The 23,144-nt window shown below is 34.7% G+C and overlaps 1 protein-coding gene across 1 annotated transcript in view; it reads left to right on the forward strand.

The window, feature by feature from the left end:
• The window catches only part of SEMA3A (semaphorin 3A), a 171,412-nt gene that overhangs the window by 28,814 nt on the left and 119,454 nt on the right, over positions 1-23,144 (forward strand). The window contains exons 2-3 of the mRNA XM_031591157.2: positions 18,603-18,760; positions 21,846-21,908. Coding sequence (XP_031447017.1) covers positions 18,603-18,760; positions 21,846-21,908 — 221 coding nt within the window. The remainder of the gene's footprint in view (positions 1-18,602; positions 18,761-21,845; positions 21,909-23,144) is intronic.

A 23,144-nucleotide genomic window follows, 5' to 3' on the forward strand; every position in this document is an offset into this window, starting at 1 on the left:
GTGCTTTTTATCTTTCAGCACATCAAATGTATCAGATAATAGTTAGAGTTGGAACAATAGAAGATGAGATGCTGTGTCAGCATGTGGGCTGCAAATGGAACAAAAGAGTTTTCTTAAATTCAGTACGTTCTGAAAATACAAAGTTAGTAGCTACGTTCAGCCATGCAGTAACAGGACATAAAAGGAAAATGAGTTACTTTTAATCTTGCAGGCTTTTTTGTCTTTCTATATCAACATCCCCATCTTAAAAAGCCATAAACTATTATGTTAACATAGTATTATTTTTTTTTATTCCGCTCACTAAGTAGCTCTGCTTTTTTTTTCTTTTTCTTTTTTTTTTTTTTTTGTTGTTTTCTTTTTCCCCATGCTATTATTTTGGAAAATAGACCATAAAACAAGTTGTGTTTCTTAAGGCTTACTGTGCTCTTTATGACTGTGGTGCACATGTTGTCCAGCAGCTAGAGTGAGATTTGGAGAATGCTGAAGTCAAAAGAACCAAAATTTGCACTGACATTATTAATTGTCATTAAGATGGTGTTTACCTATGCACCTTTTAATTGATATTCACCGCACTGTTCCATGAAGATTTTTCACAAGGCCCTTAATGTGGTAATTTAATAAAGATGAAGAGCAGCAACAACAGTGAAGTGTACTCTTTCTACCTGAAGACAAAATTCACATGAAAGATATAATGGACTGTTTTTCAAAACACTAATCCACAGAAATTATTGCCTCTTTGTGCTTGCATGATTGTTAAGTAATTTTATTTTAAAGGATATTGTGTTGAAAATATCTGAGAGGAGAATGAATGAAATATGATTAATAGCTGAACATCTACATAGCTTTATGGCAATATACCTGCTATTTTAGAATCTGACCTAAATTGTGTAAGAATTCCTGTATCTGACAAATTTGATATACAAATATTAAAGTACAACTTTGGAGATTTCTGTCCTCTCTCTTTTAATGAAAGCTATGTATCCTCACTTGTCCAAGAATTAGAATTTATGCTCCAGTGCATGTTTTAAGGATTTCCAGTGCTTTACAAGGATTGGCACATGCCACGTCTCCTGTTGTAATTTGGGTTGCTTTCTGCTCCCTCTTATAGTAAAGAAATTGTTACCAACCCTCAGGAACAATCAGCTTTATGAGAGACTCATGAGACTTCTTTTTTTCATGTTTTACCTTCTTTTTTTTTTTTTTTTTTTTTAATTTATTAGGACAAACTTGTCAGTAATGCTCTGTTATTTCTTGTTGGGGCCTAATTTATCAATGCTAAATTAGTAATTTTAAATCACAGGGGAAATAAGTATAGGAAGATACCAGATCAACCTCTTGCTGAAATCAAGGCTGTCTTCAGATTTAGGTGAGGTTGTTTTGTATCTGGTCCAGCCAAGTTTGAATTCCACAGCCTCTCTGAGCATCTCATTTTAGTCAAGACTTCTTTCTTATATCCTATTCAGTATTTCCCCATTGCAATTTGTTATGTTACCTCTTGTCCTTACACTATGCACTTGTGGCAAGAATCTGGTTCTCTTTCCTTTATAAATCCCCCAACAGAGAATTGAAGAAAACAATTAGATCACCCCTTAGAATTACTTTATTTTTCTATACATAATATTTTCTCAGATATTGTAAGTTTAAGTGTTTTGATACTGCATTGGCCTAAAATGGCACTCAGTATTGTGGTTCCCCGGAGTTCAGGTGAGTACAACTTCAGAATTTTCTTGCTTCAATATTATGGACATATTCCACAGCTAGAATAGTAAAAGGAGCTTTAAAGCCTTTATTTCTGTGTTGCAGTACTTCTGCACTGCTCAAGTAGGTGACCAAGAGTGAAACTCAAGTTCTGTTGTTTATTGAAATACGATTAGATCTTTGCATGAAAGGTAAATTGCAATGTAACTGTTTTATTAGCTGTTAAAATTGTATTTACTGAATCAGTATCTAATACACCTGGATGACAAATTATGCTTACTTTCTCTCCCACCAAATTCTTCATATTTACTCTATATGGGTAGTGGCAGTGTAGTTAAACATACAAATGAATCAAACTCTGGAGGGCAAAGACTGAACACAATTACAGTCTTAACATTAGATCATAATTGCTGGCATAGTTAAATTTTGGTTTATTTAAATATAGCCACCAAATTATGATGTGCTCTAATGCATGGGAATGAATTGCACTTTTGTTATGTTCAGTGAATACTTAGCTATATCCTTTATGTAAACATCCTACTCACGGTAATCCAGTAAGGACATAAGGTAGAGTCTGTTTATTTTAAGAGGTAAACCACTCAGGATTATACAGGAATTAGGATGTACATGCAGATATGGAGGTTTCTGATGTAAGAAAACTTCAAGTTGTCCATTTTGCTTTGCTTTTACACCATAGTATAAGTTCAGCTACCTAGAAAATAGTCTATATTCCTGATTTACAGAAACATTTTAATGCTTGTAACCTGAAACAGGACTTCAGTAGAAGCTGAGTGTGTGCTAAATTTTAAGAGTAATAAAAAAGCATGCATTTCTTCATGCTTTTATGGCTATTGAGCATTACTGAAAACATAATTGATATTTTTATGTATACGTAAATCTGAATACTAACTAAGCATGCCTTGTACATCCTGTGATAAATCAATGGCTTTAGCTTCTCATAACCTATAATGATTTGGACTGAAAGTTTGTATGATGAGTGTTCCGGTTCCTGCTGCTTGGAATTTTTTGGCCAACACAATCAATTCTGTATGTGAATATGTGACATAAAACCTGGACAATCACTTGCACTCTGTCTGAATTCCAGAGAGGAAGCCTTGCTCTCATCACTGGAGGATTCAGCAACTCATTTTATATTCATGAACTGAATCGGTCCCATACAACCTTTGATTACACATTTTTTACCTATTATTTCCAAGGGATTTTTGTTTCCCTTGATGTACAGGATGAAAGTGGGTAAAGAAGTAGGATGAGGTCAGAGGTGTTTGTCTATAACACCTCTGCTTCATTTATTGCTGCATCGGGTATCTGTATTAGAGGTAATATGTGAATTAAGGTACTTGATCTCTGTCCTGAATGTATAACCTTGCTGTTCTATCATACTTAAATGATGTGTGAACTGAGAATTCTTTTCTTTTCTGTCTAACTACCTTCCCTGTGGATTGACAGAAGTATTTTTGGGCCTTGCAAAGTATGGGGTTTTGTTCAGAAACAGCATATCTCATCATGCTAAGTTTTCTCAGTGATCATGGCTTGTTGATTCAAGTCGAACACATGATTTTTAGGACACTTCTGTTTTAATCGTCCCTGTGTCTACATAAATCACAATGGCTTCTCTTTTACCAAGTCAATTGATACATACAATTAAAATGCTGCAGTTTAATGTTGATATCTGTTTTGTAGAGATTTAAATATTTAAATTTCTAAATGGGATTTTATTAATTTGTTAAATATAGGCAGATTTGATTTCTTTTGGAGATTATCAGACATACCTCCTGACTACCACTGACCTACGTAACACCTCTTGTAGGCAAACTGCTTCTTGATATAACAGAACTTAGACTCAAGTCAGGTAGCCAAGCTAGGTATAGTACATGCTGTCCATTAATTCAACATTATTCTGAAACAGAGCTCTCATATGTCATAGAGAGCAGCAGAACATGCATATCTTAGAGAGACTTTGAGCCAACACCAAATACCATTTACTAAAGATCACTCTCAACTCATAAGATCTATACTGAGGCAAAATAGAAAACTCTCACTGCTTATATTTTCTCCACAGAGATCATTGTAAAGCATATCAAATTGAACATTTAATCACAAGATAAGAAAAGTATTTGGAGCAGTGTGCATAAGAGTGTAAGCAACTGACCCTGTGTTATCAGGGTCCTGTGTTTTAGCTTAGAGTGCATTCTTTTTTAAAAATGTTTCTGAGGTTATAAGGGTAAATGTTTTGGAGGAAGTTCCTGAAAACACAGGTCCTGTAGGAATCATACCCTTAATCCATTGGCTTGATTCAGTTTTCAACACAGTCAGTAAAATCCCACTGCCTTTGCTTGCCTTTGGATTAGACCTCAAGGGTCATTAACCAGTTGAACTAAGCAGTGGAGCAGATGGAAACTTCCTCAACTTTCTACCAGATTGCTATTCAGACTTGTTAGCATCTGAATCTCAAGAGTGCACTCTAGAATATACATCTGCAGAAAACAGCACATATAGCAAATGTGTAAATTTTTTGTCTTAAGTCTCAAAGCTTATACTTCTGAAAAGAGCAACTGCAACTTTCTCTTTAGGTAACTGGGTACTATATTCATATTTACCTCCAAACTTGAAGACCTTTTTTAGAACCTATTCATATTTAACGATCATAATACTATTTAATTAAGGAATGTACCATTTGAACTGTAGTCATCCGCTACAGTCAGAGTGCTTTTCCTCTGACCACCATGGAGAGTTGGTTGTTATAATTTCATTTGCTCAAATTAGCGTGTTAACTCCCTCTGAAGAGGTAAGTAGTATGGCACAGCTTGAGGCAGGACCTCTGCACACAAATCCTTTTAGTTCATAGCAGGGTTCAGGCAGGCAAATGTTGACATTTAGAAATTGTTTCCCCAGTAGGTCAAATTAGTGCTAGTGGCTACAGAAGGAAAACACTTCTGCCCTGATGCCTTTCATAATTAGACTAGCTAGGAATAAACCTAAATGTTTGCCTTCATACTTGAAGACATGTCCTCTGCTGCTGGAATTATATTTGATTAAGGAAAACAAAACAAAATGCTTTCTCTTGAATACACACTTGTCAGTACATGAAACAGAAATGATTACAATAAATGAACATAACTATGTAGTACATTGATTGTACACAGACCAGTAATGTTCCATGAAAACTCAGCGTTCACTGATTTCAAAGCTGCAAAATACATATTCCTGAAGATCTTCAAATATATATTGAAACCACTTGATCATAAAGACAAGGAATAATTTCCCTAACTATTTTATTAGTAAGAATGTACTCTGCAATAGAATGTCATAATATAGCTTTGTAATGTCCTTCTTTGGTATTACATAGTCTTCAAAATTGATAAACATGTAGAAAGTTTACTGTTGTGGTGATAGTTTATTCCAGATTTAAACAAAATCCTACTGGATAGTGAATTCTACAGAAATACTTAGTAAGCTTAACTTAAATTATGGCAACATCTGCTTTAAATTAATCTGAGTTTATTAAAAGTAACAGTGTAATAGAGCAACAGAGTTGTACCAATTTATATAATCTGAAATTTGTCTCTCTTGAACTCATTTAGAATCACCCAGTAGTGCTTTAATTTGGAAACACTGAATCAGTGTCCTGTTCAATTTTATGTAAATAGGTATTTTAATATAAATATATATATATATTATTATTTTCTAAATATCTAGACTTTTTCATTTACAGAAATGTGTTACTACTATATGAGCATCAAGGAGAAATGTCTGCTCTAATTTCGAGTGGGATTTTTGTGTAAATGCTCCTTATCTATCAAGTGACCTGTGGTATCTTGGGTCAATATGGGCATTTGGAAGACTGTACAGCAGTTGAATATACACTTGAATATTATACTCAAGAGAGTCTTCTTTTGGAGGGAAATTAGCAAAGTAACCAGTGAGCTGTTGGAAATGAGTAACATAATTGGGTCTGGAAGGGTAAATGGAAAATGCTCTGCTTTTTCCCCCAAAAGATTCTTATTTTTAAAGTGTCCTTTACTTAAAACAAGCTTGTACTGAGGCTATACAACCTGCCTAAGCAATTCATTAAACTCATTGGGCAGGCATGGTAACTAAGTGCCAATAACAATTGTTTCACGAGTTCAGGTGAAAAGTTGCCTTGTTTCAAATCACTTGAAGTACTAAGAGATTTAGAATGCAAATCAGTGAACTAAATTAAAATTCCTAGTAGGTTTTACAGAAATTATTAGATTTTAGTAATTTTCATTTTATGTAATCAATAAAAGGTACCATGCTGTGCTTTCCATCTCAATGTGTCTGGGCCATTTCATTAATGCTTGGAGTGTACGGGTAATACTCTGATGGTATTTATTCTATCAGCATCTGAAGAAAATAGGAATTTGATCTCAGATCTTTGTCAATGTAAGGAAAGTGTAGTTTTCATGATTGGAAAGACAAATTATGCACTAAAGTTGCACAAGAGCATCAGAAACAAAACTTTCATTATTTCTTTTTCCTGATGCAAAATTTCACTAAACTTACTTCCTCATGCTAATGCTGAGAATAATTATGCTATTGTGGTGATGCAATACTATCATTTACTTAGATAGTCAAGACACCTAGGATCAGAGATGTGGGCTAGACCTCTAATGTGCTACTGTAATTGAGAGGAAAATAATAATAATAATAATAAAAATTGGCTGGGAAGAGACACATTTGAAGTTTACCAGCTTTGAATCATGCCAGCTTTCCTTTCCCAGCTAATTTCATTGAACAAAATATTGCATGTTTTTGATAGTTTTATAACAGTATTTTTGCTTTTTCAATTGTTGTTTGTGTGCACGTTACCTCCCTCCTCCTAACACGTACTGCAGAATATCAGGGGAGACAGGGCTGGACGTTTTGTATGTATTTAGGTAACTTCAAAAGCAAGGTCTCCTATTTATTTCAATGGAAACTACAAAGGATACAAAGAGCACAGTAACAGTATTTGATAGAACAAATTCTCAACTACAGAACACTCTTTTTCAACATAGTCACCACCATCAGCTTTGCATTTTTGACAGCAATGAACATGAACCTGTTTTATGACCATATGCCATGGTCATAAAAATCTGTACCAGTGGAGATGACCAACTGTTTCACAGCTGCTATGATTACATTGTTGCTAGGAAAATGTTGCCGGCACAGTCCATCAGCCCAAACGAATGTTAGTCAGAATACACCAAGTCCAGACTATATGGTGGGTGTGGGGACAGTACATCCATGATTGGCAGTGTGCTCCACAGTCTTGAAACTGGCATGGGTATAGAAGACTGTCTTCTTCTCTGGCCTGATTCTGGATGTTTGAGCCTTCAGCTTAGTCAGTGTTGTAGTATAAGTTGTCAGAAGTGAAGGAACCTCCCTTTCCTATCCCAAAAGAACACATCACTTTACCTGCTGAGGGCTGCATCTTGAACCTTTTCTTTGATGGGGAATTCCCATATCATCACACATGAACTGCTGTTTTGACTCTGGCTTGTAGTGGTGACACCATGTCTCGTCACCAATAATGATGTGATCCAGGAAACTCATCTTCAGCCTTGTATTAGTTCAAATGATCCTGAAAAACTTGCATATAGTAATCTTTCTTTTCCTGTGTGAGCATTTGTGGGACCCACCTGGCAGAAATTTTGATATGATATTCCAACATTGTTTCCAACACACTGAAGATGATATTCAACTCTGTATACAGCTCTCTGTTTCTAATGCACTGATTCATGTGGATGAACTGATTGAGCGACTCTTCATTTCTTGATGTAAGAGTTGTGCATGGCTGTCCAGGACATGACTTATTTGTCACTGTTACTGGCAGACATTTTGTCAGACTGCCCCTCTGCTACTGTCTGTTGTACAGCAAAAATTGTAATGGAATGTTGGGGAAAAGATTCAACCTCTACTGCCATACCACCAATATCTGCCTCTGATGTTGTGGACCAACATAATGAAATAGGAGGCATTACTTTTAGAGCAGCCCTTGTAGTTCAACCATTTCTGCTAACAACATCCAGCAAGAATCCAATAAGAAGTGGTTCAGCTGACATTGGAGTAAAAACATCCTCAACTACTTTCAATTATCTTTGAAGTCCTTTTGAATGGTGCCCTAAAAGGAGCCTGATGCTTCAGGTGATTTGGTGCTTGAACAAATCCAGTTGTATTTACACTGATATGTCTTTGAGAAATCCAAATCTGGTCATGCATTAAGACCATCCAGACAGCAGGTGTAATGTGAATGCTGATAATCCGCTCCTTTTCCTCTTACTGCTGATGATTCTTTTTGCTGTTTGCTTAAAAGATCAAATACCTACCCATTATTTCAAAACAAAAGATATTTAGAAGAAGTTAGAGGTTGAAATACAGTTGCAGAAAGTAGGTTCAGTCACCCTGAAATGATGCTGTTTCAAAATATTTCCTCTCACCTGGGATGGCCCCGAAGGCTTTGAGGTGAGGCAGAGGGATAAGGAAAGGCCAGGGAGGCTCCATTGGCAGCCACACCACACAGCCCAGGTGAGAAAGGAGTGTCAACTGTTATTTTACACTTAATATCTTGCAGCTTGGCTCTTCTCAAGACCTAAGTCATGGCTGTATTTGTATGCATACACAGTGAGGTGGTAAATATGCTGGCTCCAATCATAGCCACAGCAAACTCATAATAATAGAGATTTATAATAGAGGTTCTTCACAGTGGGAGAAAGTAAAGTTAAGTTAATCACATGGTGTTAGTTCCCCAGAATACTCTTTAAACCTCTGACAGCTTGAAGTTCAGGAACTCTGAGCTAGAATCAGTACCTAAATTAATTAAACTTTTACTCTCTATATTATATAACACTGACCTTTGAAATTATGAACAAATACTAACATCTACACCAGTCCATGTCAAGAAACTCCACAGCTTAACTGTGTTTTGTGCAAAGTGGATTAAGACATTTTTGAGGGAACATTGAATTATCTAAATCACTTTACGCTATAATTTCTTGGTGGTATCACAGTTAAAATTTCATGTTTGTTTGTGTGCCATGAAATTTTAGGTGAAAACCCACCCCTCTCAGCCTTTTTGGACTATACTTGGAATCCAGAAAATTGATGTGAAATTTAATTTAATTTTTTTTTTCTTTTGCATTTTGATTCTAGATGTTTCTTTGAAATTCCTTGTTTTTCCTTTGGTTGTGTAATCACTGCAAAAACAATGAGAATAGAATGAGTTTTGGTCATTTAGAAAGAAATTTAAAACACTGATGGATAGAAGAGCATTAAACGTGAAATGAATTAGGCATCATCTCTTAGTCTGTTTGGCACAGAATTATGTTCAAGGAGTGTCAGTAGTAGAAGCCCCTCCTTCTGTCTGCTTTGATTAAATTGCATTAGCAGAGCTGTGTTGGTCTGTATGCGAGCTACACAGACTGTTTAACTGCACTCAGTGCTTTCATGCTCTTGCTGAAACTCATCCAAATCCTCACCTGAACATTAGAGGAAACGAGCTATCAGTAGAGAGAAGGATGTAAAATGTGGATTTTACTCATGCATTATAATATGAAAAGACAATTCCTGAAAGTGCTGGATATGTGATCAAAGTGAAGAGTGGATTCCATTCCATAAAAACAAATTTTAACAGAAGGAGTGTTGATAGCTATGTCTGAAATAGAAAATTTGTACCCATATAAGAAAGGCTGGATGTAGTCCATCTAAGCCAGCTGCTATATAAAATAAAATTATTTACCTACAAGTATAACTGGCCCCAAATCTATTTGCTTTTTTTTTTTTTTTTTTTTAATCACAGAACTGTGAAGAGTTTTTGTACATATTGACTAGTTCAGCTTACTAAATAATTTATGCAGTTATATATTGTGAACTCAATTATTAAAAATGCAATAGAATTAAATGAAAAGGGACTGAATCTCTGCTGTATTTCCCCATACATCACAATATTTTAAGCTGTAGAAAAACACTGTCTCACGCAGTCTCCTTTATCACAGACAATTATGTCTGAGTTTTCAATTGTCATGCTAAATTATTAGGAATATAGAATAAAGCATAGTCCTATTAAGGGATGAATGAGAAAAATAAGCTGGCCTTGTCTTGGCCCAACCTCTCAGAATTTTTTCTCAAACATCATGTCATTCTAAGTAGTTTGTTGCTTGACTGTCATCAAACAACTTGTCTGGTTTTGATATTACATTAGAAATAATAATTAAAAAAAAATAAAAATTATAAGCTTAAAGCTTGCCTGCTTAGCCTGCAGCGGCACCCTTGATGCTTAATGGAGGCAAATTAAGATGAGGAGCAAAATCAGTCTTTTACAGACAATGTTATTAGACACTACAGGTATACAAGTGAGTTTAAAGCTAGCTCAGGTGTATTTACATTGCATTATGATCAATATTTTGAGCAAATAGAAACTGTTCCTTTCTTGCTTTGCTTTTTTCTCTGAGGAAAAAAAGAAAAACAAAAAACAAGTCCATGAACTGGTAATCTCTATCTTGCTTTTTTTACAGGGAACAGCCAGTGAACAAAATATGTGCTCTGTACAATAGTTGGACCCAACTTACATACAGGCCATAGACCCTAGAAGATATGACAGTCTTCCAGTCACATTCCCATGTGCCTTTGTGCCATGGGAAAACAACTGTCTTTCTATGCTGTTAGTCATTGAAAAGGCATTCATAACTCTGTGATATTTATTTGTGATATTTATTGAGACAATAATGAATTATTTATAATAAGGTAATCCTCAAAGAAACAACTAAACCATTTCACTTTCTTGATAACCAGTACCAGTTCTGCTTGTTGAAGCATAGCTTGTTGGTACCAGCAGTATCACACAAATGGCTGAGAAGTGGTGAACTAATAACTAGATTGGAGATAGTTAATGAGTGGGATTTAGCTGGTCACTTATCAGTACCAGCTGATGATGCAATTTAAGGTTATATAGTGTCACGTTAAACTAACCAAGCACATTCAAGATACTTTACTCAAGGTATAGTGCTGAGTTAGTGTTCCTAAAGTGTTTCTCCTATTTGAGTTGAATCATGGAAACAGAATCACAGAACCATAGAATGATTTGGATTGGAAGAGACCTTTAAGATCATTTAGTTCCAACCCCTCATTATAAGCAGGGTCACCTTCCATTAGACCATGTTGTTCAAAGTTTGGGTTGAAAGGAACCTTTAAAAATCATGTAATTCATTTCCCCTTGTGGGGACTGTCCAAGTCACTTCCAACCTGATCTTGAGCACTTCTAGGGATGAGACATCCACAGTTTCTCTGGGCAACCTATTCCAGTACCGCACCACCCTCATAGTAAAGAATTTCTTCCTTATATCTAATCTAAAGTTTAAAACCATTATCCCTTGTGGTTTCACTACATGGTCTTATGAAAAGTCTATCTTTGTTTTCCTCATAAGATTCTTCCAAAGTACTGAAAGGCTGTATAATAAGTTCTTTCCCAAGTCTTCTCCAGGCTGAACAAGCCCAGATTTCTCAGCCTTTCTTCATAGGAGAGGTGCTCCAGCCCTCAGACCATCTTCATGGGCCTCCTCTGGACCTACTCCATAGCTCTATATCTTTCTTGTGCTGCAGGGCCGCAAGCCTGGACACAGTAGTCCAGATGAGGCTTCACAAGAGCTGAGTGGAATGGGAGGATCACCTCCCTTAACCTGTTGGTCATGCTTCTTTTGATGCAGCCCAGAATATATTTGGATTTTTGAGCTGCAAGTGTACTGTGCAGGCTCTTGTCCAATTTTTCATCCACTGATGAAAAATCCGACTCCTTTTCTAGAGGGCTACTCCAAGTCTACTCATCTCTTATTCTGTACTAATGTATGGGATTGCCCTGACCTAGGTGCAGCATCTTACACTTGGCCTTGTCAAACTGCATGAGGGTCATGGAGGCTCACCTCTCAAACCTGCTGAGATCTCTCTGGAACTACTGTTTTGTCAGCTGCACCACTCAACTTGATGTCATCTGCAAACTTGCTGAGAATGCACTGACTGTGTCATTAATTAAGGTATTAAACAGTACCAGACTCAATATGGACCCAAGAGACACTACTCATCTTTAATCTCCACCTGGACAAAGAAACACTGACTGTAATTCCCTGATGTGGTCATCCAGATAATTCCTTTTCCACAAGATAAGAAATGTTTGTTAGCAATTTTCATTAGCTCATTATTTTATTGTATTATTTTGCCATATCTTAGAAAACCTTAAGGGTTACAGAAGTCGCCCTTAATACCTATAGGTTCATTAGAACACAAATGGGAAGTAGTGAAGATGTTACCTACTCAGACATTAAGCTAGACAAGTTTTCCCTTAGGCAGAAATCTGTTTAGTTAAATCAGATTCAATGAAAAAAAAGAAAGGGTATAGATAATATTTTTATTTCCAATTTTATAATGTAGTGCTTAACTCCTTATAAAGTTCACAGGTAAATATATACCAAAACCTTGAGCACAAAATCAAATTCATGATATAAGATATTACAAATAACTTTACAAATATCATTGTTTAGTTCAGAGGTTAATATTTCTTATGTTTTATAAGAAAACAACTCTGAGCAATAAGGATAACCTGGATTCATTTTCAGAGGCAAAAAAAATGTGGAACTAATAAAAGGCAAACAGGTTAGCTTTTGAAATCTAAATGTTTTATGTCTTTAAAATGTCATGTGACTCCTTCAATTATTCAAATCAAGAACACTCTAAGGGCTGTCATGTAGCTAAATAGTGCTGACATTAATGAACTAAAATCTACTCTCAGTTTTACAGTATAAAAAACATATGCATCTGTATTTTGAAGTCAAAGGAGTCCATGCTTATGCCGGTGCAACTGAAACAAAACATTGGTGCAACATTCCTCTTTTCAAGTATCTGGTTTTAATCAAACTGTACTCATGGCTCTCAGTTTTTCTTTGCTCTAGTGGAAGGTAAGCAGGAGTGTTTCATTTAAAATTCTTGGATTGCATCATGAGCATGCTAAAAACTGTATATCTTGTCCTAGCTACTTTCAATTGATAAATTGTAATGAAAACATAATTCCCAGAATGATGTTCAGTTCTGTTCCCTGAACTATGTTTCCAACTACCTGTTCAGAAACAAAAGTATTACAACAAAAATAATGATTCTGTTTTTCTTTTACTCCTTCCAGTAGAGTTCAGTGAAATCAGGTGATTGGCAACTGTTATGATAAGGTAGATGAAGAGGATGAAAGCTAGGATAGATTGAACAGCTGTGAGAGGCTCTGTTCCAATTGTATTTTGATTACCGATAAGATAACCCTCCCTTTTCTGCCTGCAATTTATCTCATTCAAACTACAATAACACAGAATTGCCATTAACAGCATATGCTGTGTAGTCTCAAGTTTATTGGGCTCATACTATACAAAAAAAAAATTGAAGGTACTGATTGCAAAATTTTTCTTTTTATATTACTAAAAATGGGTAAGCAGCCTGTTTCACTGTGTGAGCTCATGCATCTGCATGTGTTTTGTTTCAATTCAGATAAAATGATTACTTTTTGATATTCTCAAGTAACATAATTCTAAAATTATGTGAAATTATACGTTTTTGAGGTTTGGGCATTTTGTTGTTGTTTTTTGTGTGTTTTTGTGTGTGTGTGTGTATTTTTTTTTTTATCTTTTGTTGATAGTTTGATGAGTTAAAGACATACCAAAACAAAACTTTCCTTGCTAAGGGCCTGATCCTAAGTTCCCAGTGATATTTGAGGAGGTGTAGGTGAAAAAAATAAACCAAATCTTGCCTCCTCAACCTCCCACCCCACCAAAACAACAACAAACAAATAATAACAAAACAAATTATCCAAAAATATTGGATGTGTGTGTCACTCAGGATCAGACTTGGGATGCAGACAAGCTCATCTGACTTCAGATATCTCACAAGCACCCAAGTCAGTTCCTGTCAGTGTTTGTAATATAGGAATATGTCACTGAAACCTCTCTATGTGCACCACAGCTGTTGTCTGATTGGGACCTTTCCCCTGTTCTATCCCTGGTTTTGCCAAGCAGTCTCTGCTGGCTAATGCCTTGCAGGAAGCCGTCCTACTTTTCCTTGACTTTTTGACAGGGGCAGATTTCACCACTGACATTCATAACAATAAATATGGAGGCTATAGAAGAGGTTAGAATTTAGACTATCCACTCCTTTCTTTGCACAGTAGAATTGGTATCTTAGAAATCAGCAAATAATCACTCAGAGAGTAATGACTAATTTATATCTGGGACTATTTAGACAGATATACAAGCTGTTATAAAGTACAGGCAAATATGCATGTGTAAGCAACAAATGCATGTGCAAACATGCAGCCACCTGATATTCTGTAGCCAAGGTAAAAGCCTGGCGAGAGAAGAAGGAAATGTTCTAGCATGACGTTGTGGGAGGCACTGCTCACAATTCAGCAAAATCCCTGTTTGATGGCATAATACGCATTGACTCATCTTTTATCTACTGCTAGGAGATATACAATGAGATCTTATCATTCCAGGCAAAGGAATGAAGGTTGAGAATTTTGTGCAACCAACAACCCACTCATTTGATTTTCAAGCATGTTATGACAAGCAGAACTGACTGCGTAATACAGTCACTGCAGAGTCACCAGTAATAGGCCAGGGCCAGATCTGAATCCTTGTGAAGAAACTTGGATTTTTATAGCTATGGATATAAGTTTTTGATTTTTAATTCTTATCAAAAAAAGTCTTGACTGACATGTTGTGAAGACTATAAGCGGATCGCAAACCAAAGCTCATGAGTGTTCTCGTTTGAAACACAGAAAAAGTCTGCACACTAAAAAGATATTTGCCTGGTCATAGATAAATTTAAAAAATAAGAGTATTTATTTTTTTTTGCTCTTCATTTGACAAACTCCACTGAAGGAACACAGACATAAACCAAGGTTTACAGTGAAATACCAACCATGGATAAAACAAACCTCAGGATCTGCCTGACTGTATTCATATTATCTATAGTTGTGGTTTTCTGGCTTATTCCTTAATGACAAAATTGTCATAAAAATAAACCAAATCTACATTCCTTCTGCATGCATATTTCCATTGATTTCACTTTAGGAATTTGATCATCTTTGTGTATACATACTATTAAATTGCAGTTCCATTAGCAAATTAAATAATCATATATTAAAAGGAAGGAAAAATTGAAGGACTGGTTTTCTTGTGTAAATTTGCGAGGTTGATCTGGCAAAGTATGTGTTCTGACACAAGTCGCACTGGATCAACAGAAATGTCAGTTAAAAAAGAAAGACCACAGAAAGACTACAGAGAGACACACAGAAATAAGGTCAAATACCAGAAAGCTTGGACACTAGTAGAGAAGAGAGAATAAAGTAGAACAAGCAAAGCAGTTGGGACTGTGAATTTTAGGTTGTTAAAGTGCTCATTATCAAAAGCTGGCCCACAAATCTTGAGAAACTCAAACTCCAGTTGGTTTCAGTGATCATCACAACTGAAATTTTATTATAATACAATGTGTTTTTTTTAACAGATGGTGCATTTCAAGCTGTTAGTTTGGGTCACCTGCAACACTCTTAATGAATGTGGGTATCAAGCACTAATAACAAAAGCGATGAAGTCTTTATTACATTCAAAATATCATCACTCATTCTAGATTTACTTCTTATATCATTTTATAGATGATAGTAAAGTCATAATGTGCAGCTGTTAGCTTTATAGGGAAAAATAAAAAGCAACAAAAATGATGATAGTTGAGGATGTGTCAGAAAGAAATAAAAAATGCTCTCTGAGTAATCATTGAATTAATGGTTCTTTACTGCAACAGTTGGTGGGACAATGTTATAATCTTTACAGTAAAAATAACTGGAAAAAGCATAAAAGAATTCAAAAAATGACTAAAGGACTTTTAATATAGGCAACCATTGTATATCTGCACAGGTCATAGATTTGCCAAACTTCAAGATGAACAATAAGAAAAATGGAAAAGAATTAGAGTATCCGTAGTAGACAGCATTAGTTTCATTGACTTATTGAGGACATTCATCATTTTTTTCTTGTCATTGCAATGCAATCTTTGTTGTAAATCTTGGTTTATTTTAGCACTGATCAGCCATGTACGTTGCCAACATGACTGATCGACACTTAACAGAATTGATGGATATCAGTGACCTTTTGGGAATGTGCCCTCTCACTGCTGTTTCTGTCATTGTCTCAGCAATAGTCTCTGGTTGGTTACTGAAAAGACACTAGATGGTAAACACTTTGAAACTAATTAATCTGAGGAAATTGAATACTTGATTTGTATTGATTGTGCAAATGTCATTGCTTTGTTCTTCAAGAGCACTTTGCAGAATGTCATATAAAGTTATATTAATCACTGAAGAAATACATGTACTTTAGAATAAACAGTAGAGGAAATACAGACATTATTTAGGTTTTCATCTCTTAGTTTTGTTGTAACCATATTCTAATGAAATTATCAGTGAATGAGAATCAACAGCACCCAAATGTAATTTTTCTCCATAACATATTCTCTGTTTGATTCCTGAGAAGGAGAAACCTGATTTTAACATTATTTAAACTATACTGCCTTGTATATGATGAGGCCTAACTTTTTTTTCTTTTTTTCATTGAAAATTGCGAAACGACAATATTTCCTGAATCAATATACAGTTTCCAGGAGAAATGTCCTACTTTTAAGGAAAGTAATTTTTTTTTTTTTTTTTTTTAAATCCAGAGCCACAAAAGGCAGAATCATACCTCTATGAGTTCAAACTAAGAGAGATGAAAAAATTACAAAGGCTTCTGACAGCTATATTATAAAAAAAAAAAAAAAAAAAAAAAAAAGATCAGATACAGATGACAGCAAAGCATTTCTAGCCAAGAGAGTTCTAAGACAAGTTAGGCAGTCAATCATTTGCATCACTCGCTATTCAGAAAGTCGACATTCAACATCTGAATCAGTCATTACAATGTAAAGAGAATTAGTAAAGTCTAACAAAATGCAAATAAGTGAACTAGAGGACAATACAGTCAAATTCTAAAACTTGGCAGGAAGCCAGAAGAATTATTTTGACAAGAATGCTTGGGATTATTTGATTTCTTCTTGTTACCTCAAAAAAAAAAAAAAAAAAAGAAAAAAAAAAAGTCTCAAGCAGTACAAATTTTATAGAGTGAAAATGTATAGTTATATTTAGCCAGTTAAAAACTAAGAGAATGAGGAACAAAATTTATTGTGTGATCTGATATGTTGCTCCACTTTAACATCAGTGAACTATTTGATTCTAGAGGGAGGTTTTTTACAATAGTGGGGCAAATCTGGGCTGAAGAATGAACATTCTTATGGTTATATTCATCGAATGTGTTGCCTTTTAATTCTCTCCACATTAGCCTTTATAGAATATCTGCTTCAAAATCCACCTGATATATGCAAATGTGAAAAATAGATTTAACATCTCTGGGATTACTGAGCTGGAGATGGTGAAATTCTGTGAAACAATCTTCAACTAACAACTTTGTTGTCCTGGTTACAGTAAAAGAAGGGGAAAAAAGAATAATAATTCTGAAAAAAATATTAATCAAAAGCTTCTTCTATAACAGCAGCTTCACCTTCATTTTTATCTGCATAGAGTATGTTATCATTTACTCAATAAGTAATTGAATCAGTGGTGGAAAATTGAAGTGAACTTGTTGAAAACTAAGAAGTCACAGCAGGTAGCTGCACCACTAGGCAGAAGCTAGACATTTAACAGCTGCTCTTAAGTAGAAAGACAGACGTCTTTGCCTTGGCAGAGCTTGGTCATGACGCATATGTTAGCTGCCTGGAGGTCTGACCATGTCCTCTCTTGGAGTGCTCCAAGCCCTTGGATTCAAATGTATCTGATTCCTCTCATCTGTCCCCATGGGTGTTGTGTGAGGAGATGTTTTGGCATCGATGCAACTGCTTCTGTGCCTAAAACTGTACTTGGTTCTGTGTATCACAAGGCCAGGGCTTGAACCATGTAGGATTTCTCATCATGGAGAAAGTTTCTTATCAGTATCTTACATGACTTGAAATGATAAAGTTGACTTTGGTCCCAATATAATGTAGGTAGACAGGACTGAAGAAAGAGTGCTTTCATGAAAGATTATACTAGTACATTCTGCATTATTGTATTGGAAAATATTTTACAGCACTTTCAGGCAAATGAATTTATCTTTGTTAATCCTTTTGTATAGCCCAGAGGAATCCTGTGGATTCTTGCACTTAAATTAATCCTGTTCTTGGCATGTTCTGGGAGGAGTATGAGGACTAGAAAATTATTCTTAAGTTTAAAAAGAAGTAACATTAACTTATCTAGTTTTATTCCTGTGATGGATAAGTACACAACTCCCATTATCACTAAGCTGAGATGATAGTAATACACAGAAAAAGATTGTGTGTGTCTTCTTAACTCATCAGGTAGTCTTTCTTATCCTCTTTCTCATAACTTACAGATGTGTGAAGCAGATCTGTATGTTAGAATTATGAGACTTCATGTTTAAATGTGTTTTTTATCAGCTGATCATCCTCAGCTTCGTGCTTGTAAATCTCACTGATTGAACAAAGCTGAATTTTGTCCAGCAGTTGATTAGTAACATGGATAGAATTTTGACTATCTAAAATCTCATACACAATTTTAATTAATTTATGACCTTTGTTTGTGTAGAGCTGAATCTCAGTAGCAGTCTGAGTGCGAATACTTGAGATAATAATAATACTCACAGGTCCAAGCATATAATACTTTCACAGATTTTCATTCCGTAATAATAAATTAAAAAAAATAATAATCCATACAAGTCAAAATATAAGTCTGTATTCTATTTGACCAGATTAAAATAGAAAACTTTATCTTTATCTTGCAGAAATGTTGGAATCCAATAATATAGTCAATTTCAATGGACTGGCTAATAGTTCCAGTTATCATACTTTCCTCTTGGATGAAGAACGAAGTCGGCTGTATGTTGGAGCAAAAGACCACATATTTTCTTTCAACCTGGTTAACATCAAGGAATATCAAAAGGTACAGTTAGTCATGTTTTATATGTCTTATATGTTTTATATGTTTCACAGTTTTGTATAGAACTATATGACTTACGTAGTAATTGTCTGTATATCAGGAATACTACTATGGCTAAACAGCCAAACATTTGTCAACTCTATGAAGAGAAACATTATGAGCCTTTAAGTGTTGAATCATTTTTATTTTCCCAAACTATGAAAATTTAAATCATAAATGAATAATCCAGCTAATTCGCAAACAAGATATACTTTGTCTTTGTTTAAAACCAAACAAAAATACAATTATTAAAGTCTACAAAAAAGGCCTAATTTCTTCATTTGCAGATAGAAATATTCTATTCATGAGTCTGTGTTGTATTTTTATCTTTAATCCAGCACTTTAAAGCACTTTGCTCCTGCTGCTCACTAACCAAAATAGATTAAGTATTAAAAAAAAGAGAAATAGATTTGTACAAGCTTGGCATTCTTGAAGAGAAGTATAATTTTACAGTAAAAGTTGGAGACATTAAAATCTGACAAATATTTTAGCCATGTTCTGGAATATGCTTCCTTGGGGCCTAAATAAAACATTTTCGTTTCTTATTTACTTTAATGTTACAAAATACTAAAAAGGTAAACAATGGGACAGAAGTTTGATTTGTTATATTTAAGCATTTTGAAGGCACATTTTCAAATACAGGGAGTACTCTTTTATGAGAGATATATTGCTTCAATACCGGGGGATTTTTTTCTTGGTGTTCCTGACCTTTTGCCCGTTCCACTATTAGCTTCCTAAGGTGATAGCAATAAATACCTTGTGTTTTTTGTTCATAGAGAAGACAGGTTATTCATTTGTATTCTCTAAGGAGAAAGGATAAAAGGAAAACTGTGTATTTTCTTTTCTATTCTCTTTAGAGCAGCTATAAAGGAAACTAGCTATTTATTTGAATTCTCTGAGGGATTCATAGTTTAATGTGCAAAACATATGGAGTAATTAAAGGAAACAAGGTGTTTCCATTGCAGAAAACTGTTCTGTAGAACGACAGGGGTTGTATTTTACTTACTTTGCTATTCAGATATGTTTAGAACACTATTTGAAATTCTATACAAATATTATTGTATTATATAAAGAATTGCTGTTGATTATATGGAACTTAAATAAGAGACAGACTTTAGATTTAAGAATAAACAAAATTCTTCAAAAATTTTGGGGTCTGCTTATTGAGGACAGGAGGGACACTGAAGAAACTTCAATCAAAGTAACAACTAAGTTGGTACTGCAATTAAATTTCATCTTTCAGCATATTAAAATTAAGTCCAATCCAACCAGGCATTGAACAGTTCCAGGGATGGGACATCCATGACTTCCTTTGACAACCTCTTCTGGTGCCTATAAGGACTAAGGAATTTATTCCCTATATATAATCTAATTCTACCCTCTTTGTGATTAAAGATGTTACCCCTTGTACTATCAATACTTACCCTTGTAAAATGTCCCTTTCCAGCTTGCTTGTAAGTAACTTAATGTCTTCCCAGAGTCTTTCTCTTCTTCAGTTTGAACAACCCTAACTCACCCTGTCTTTATAGGAGAGGTGCTCCAGCCATCTTTGTGGCCCTTCCTCTCAACTCTCGATTTCCTTCCAGGCTATCTGTCCTTGCTTCCAGCCTCTGCAGGTTTCTGTTTTGTGCTTGAGTATGTCCTTGTTCATCCATGCAGTCCTCCTGGAGTTGCCCGACTTCCTTCCATTGCTTAAAAATGGTTCAATTTTGCTGACATTTAAACCAGAATAGAGAAAATTCCATGGTGTAAGAATCGGGGAAAAAGAACAGCTAACCATTCATTTAATAGATTAAAATATTGCTTTAATTAACATAAGAATCTTTGCCCAAAACTTGATCTGAACTTGACCTGGTCCTTCTGGGGGATCTGAGAAATTTTGTTAATGTTTTTTCAACCTAGTAAATTTTTATTTTTACATCTCTTTGTATTTTAAGCTGGGCATAGAAACAGGAAGTAGAAGGAATCCTTGGAGAGACAATGTGCTTATAGAATTTTCAACATTATTGTATAGACCTCAGACAATCAATTTCTGTTTTCTGATTTTATTATATTTTAAGAAAATTCCAGATTTAAAAACACAGTTGGAAACTGTATTTTTGAATGACACATATAACATCTTCTTCATCCTCTTTTGTCACTCATATCCATTATTTTTCTGTTTCTATTTTGTTTCTTTTTGAATACTTTCCTTTTTACTTTCTTTTCACAAACACTATTGAACACCATGATTGTAATTCAGACTTATGGCCATTTATATTGCATTATCTGAGACTCCCAAATGAGCAGCCTGCCATTTTATGTGAAGATCATGTTTTATTCTATATGTAATTCCTAAAAGCTTTTCAAAACAAAACAAAACAAACAAACAAACAAACAAAAACCCCAAAATAATAATAATTAAAAAAAAACAACAAAGCCTTGAATAATTGACTGTGAGGGGTCTCCATTTTCTCCATTTTCTGCAAAGCAAACACTACAGTAAACCTATGTTTAAGTTTTTGCATATTTGAGTAGCTCAGTTTGAACAGAATAAACATTTCTGTTTCAATGGTGTGATACTTTTCAAATATCACAGCTTTTTTTTATTATTTAATTAACTAAATCAAGAAAAATACAGAACTAGTAATGACACTGAAGAGGCCAATGTCTCATTTACAATGCTGTAGCTGTAATCTGAGATTGTATTTCACATAGATCAGATTTACTTCTAGGAACTATCTGAAATTTTTGGCTCTGAGTCTCCATTTCATTATGTCAGATTTAAAAGTGGAAGAATACTCACTTAATAGAGTCAACTCTCTATTCATATTCAAGATTTGCTGCTGAGGTCATAATATAGATTATATTTCAAGATTGTTTTTACTGTGATTCTTATCATCTCTATTTTGCTCCTATCATTTCAATTCTTTGTTGACAAATTTTGTCAAAGTAGAGGAAATAAGAATGAACAGAAGACAAAATGAGTGAAGACACTCTGTAACACTTGGTCTGCAGTTTGTGATAACTGAAGCATGAAATAACGTGATTTTTTGCTCTATGTCTTTAGATTACTTGGCCTGTATCTCATTCCCGAAGGGATGAGTGCAAGTGGGCTGGAAAAGATATTCTGGTAAGTACAAATCTCTTTAGCATTTTTTTTTCTTTTATAAAACATTCTAAATGTTTTATTAGATTTTATTGTGTTCATTCTTAAACTGTAAGGCCGCATATCTGAGCTACTTCAAACTTCTTAATTCTATACAATTAAATTTTACCTTTATGACTAGAGGCAAGTTTCTAAGTGGAAATCATAGGAATGAAATTAAGTTTTGTAAGGAAAAACGAAAGTTTATTCTCAAGAAAAAGAAGGGAAAGGAGACATCAGCATGAGAAATATTAACCCTTGCATAATGTTCTTCTGATCTCAGGTTACTGACGTTCTGCTTTATTTTTGTATTCATGAAGGTTTCAAACCCACAATGATTCCCAAGCACTTCTTTCTCTTTCTGGCATCCCACTGTCTCACTGAAGTCAGCAGTTTTCCCTAAAATCTTTTTTTTTTTTTTTTTTTTTTTTTTTGCATTGAGTACTTAGCAAGATCATGATCAAAATGGTTTTAATATTCTGTATTTGGTACCCCCGGATAGACACAGTTACACTAGACACAATTTTCTGTACATTTTCCCACATTCCTCTGTATGTCTGTATGTCTTATTCCCTGTATTTTATGAGGTAGGACAGGAATAGCCAATGTCCTCTAAATAATACTCATTCCTCACTGAGAATAACTGTTGCCTTTATAACAAATGTATGGGAAATGGGAAGACAGGGCTGGAAAGAAAGGAAAATGGAAGAAAATAAACCAAATAAATACTTGCATAGCATACTCAAATGAGAAATCACTGTGATTGCCAACAACTGAGAGTAGAAGTTGGCCTTGTGTGTATATGCTATTGGCCTGATTTTCAGGGATGATTCTGTAAAATATTCATAATGCCATCCACATGCCTCTAGAGAGCTCCATCTGAATAATTTCCTAGGTCACAATAAACATAATTTCATCATTCTTTACCTAAGACAGAGGGGACACTGTCTTCATTAAAAGCTATTTGGGAACAGTAGAGGATCTAGGTAAAAAGCTAAGAACTGTGGGATAAACTATATATGTGAAAGGGCAACTGCAGTGTCTGATACTCAAGTTACCTCATTTGATAGAAATAAAATGTTTAAATTAATTCTACTTAGTGTTAAATTATTTTCAGACCATTAAAAATGAGGACTAGACTGTCTAATTTTCAAGGTTAAAAAAAAGGTTAATGTTAAATATTTAAAAATAAGGTAAAAATTCTGGACAAATTAACTAACC

This window comes from Phasianus colchicus, chromosome 1 (genome assembly GCF_987193195.1).
Source record: "Phasianus colchicus chromosome 1, bPhaCol1.hap1.1, whole genome shotgun sequence".
NCBI classification, from domain to species: domain Eukaryota; kingdom Metazoa; phylum Chordata; class Aves; order Galliformes; family Phasianidae; genus Phasianus; species Phasianus colchicus.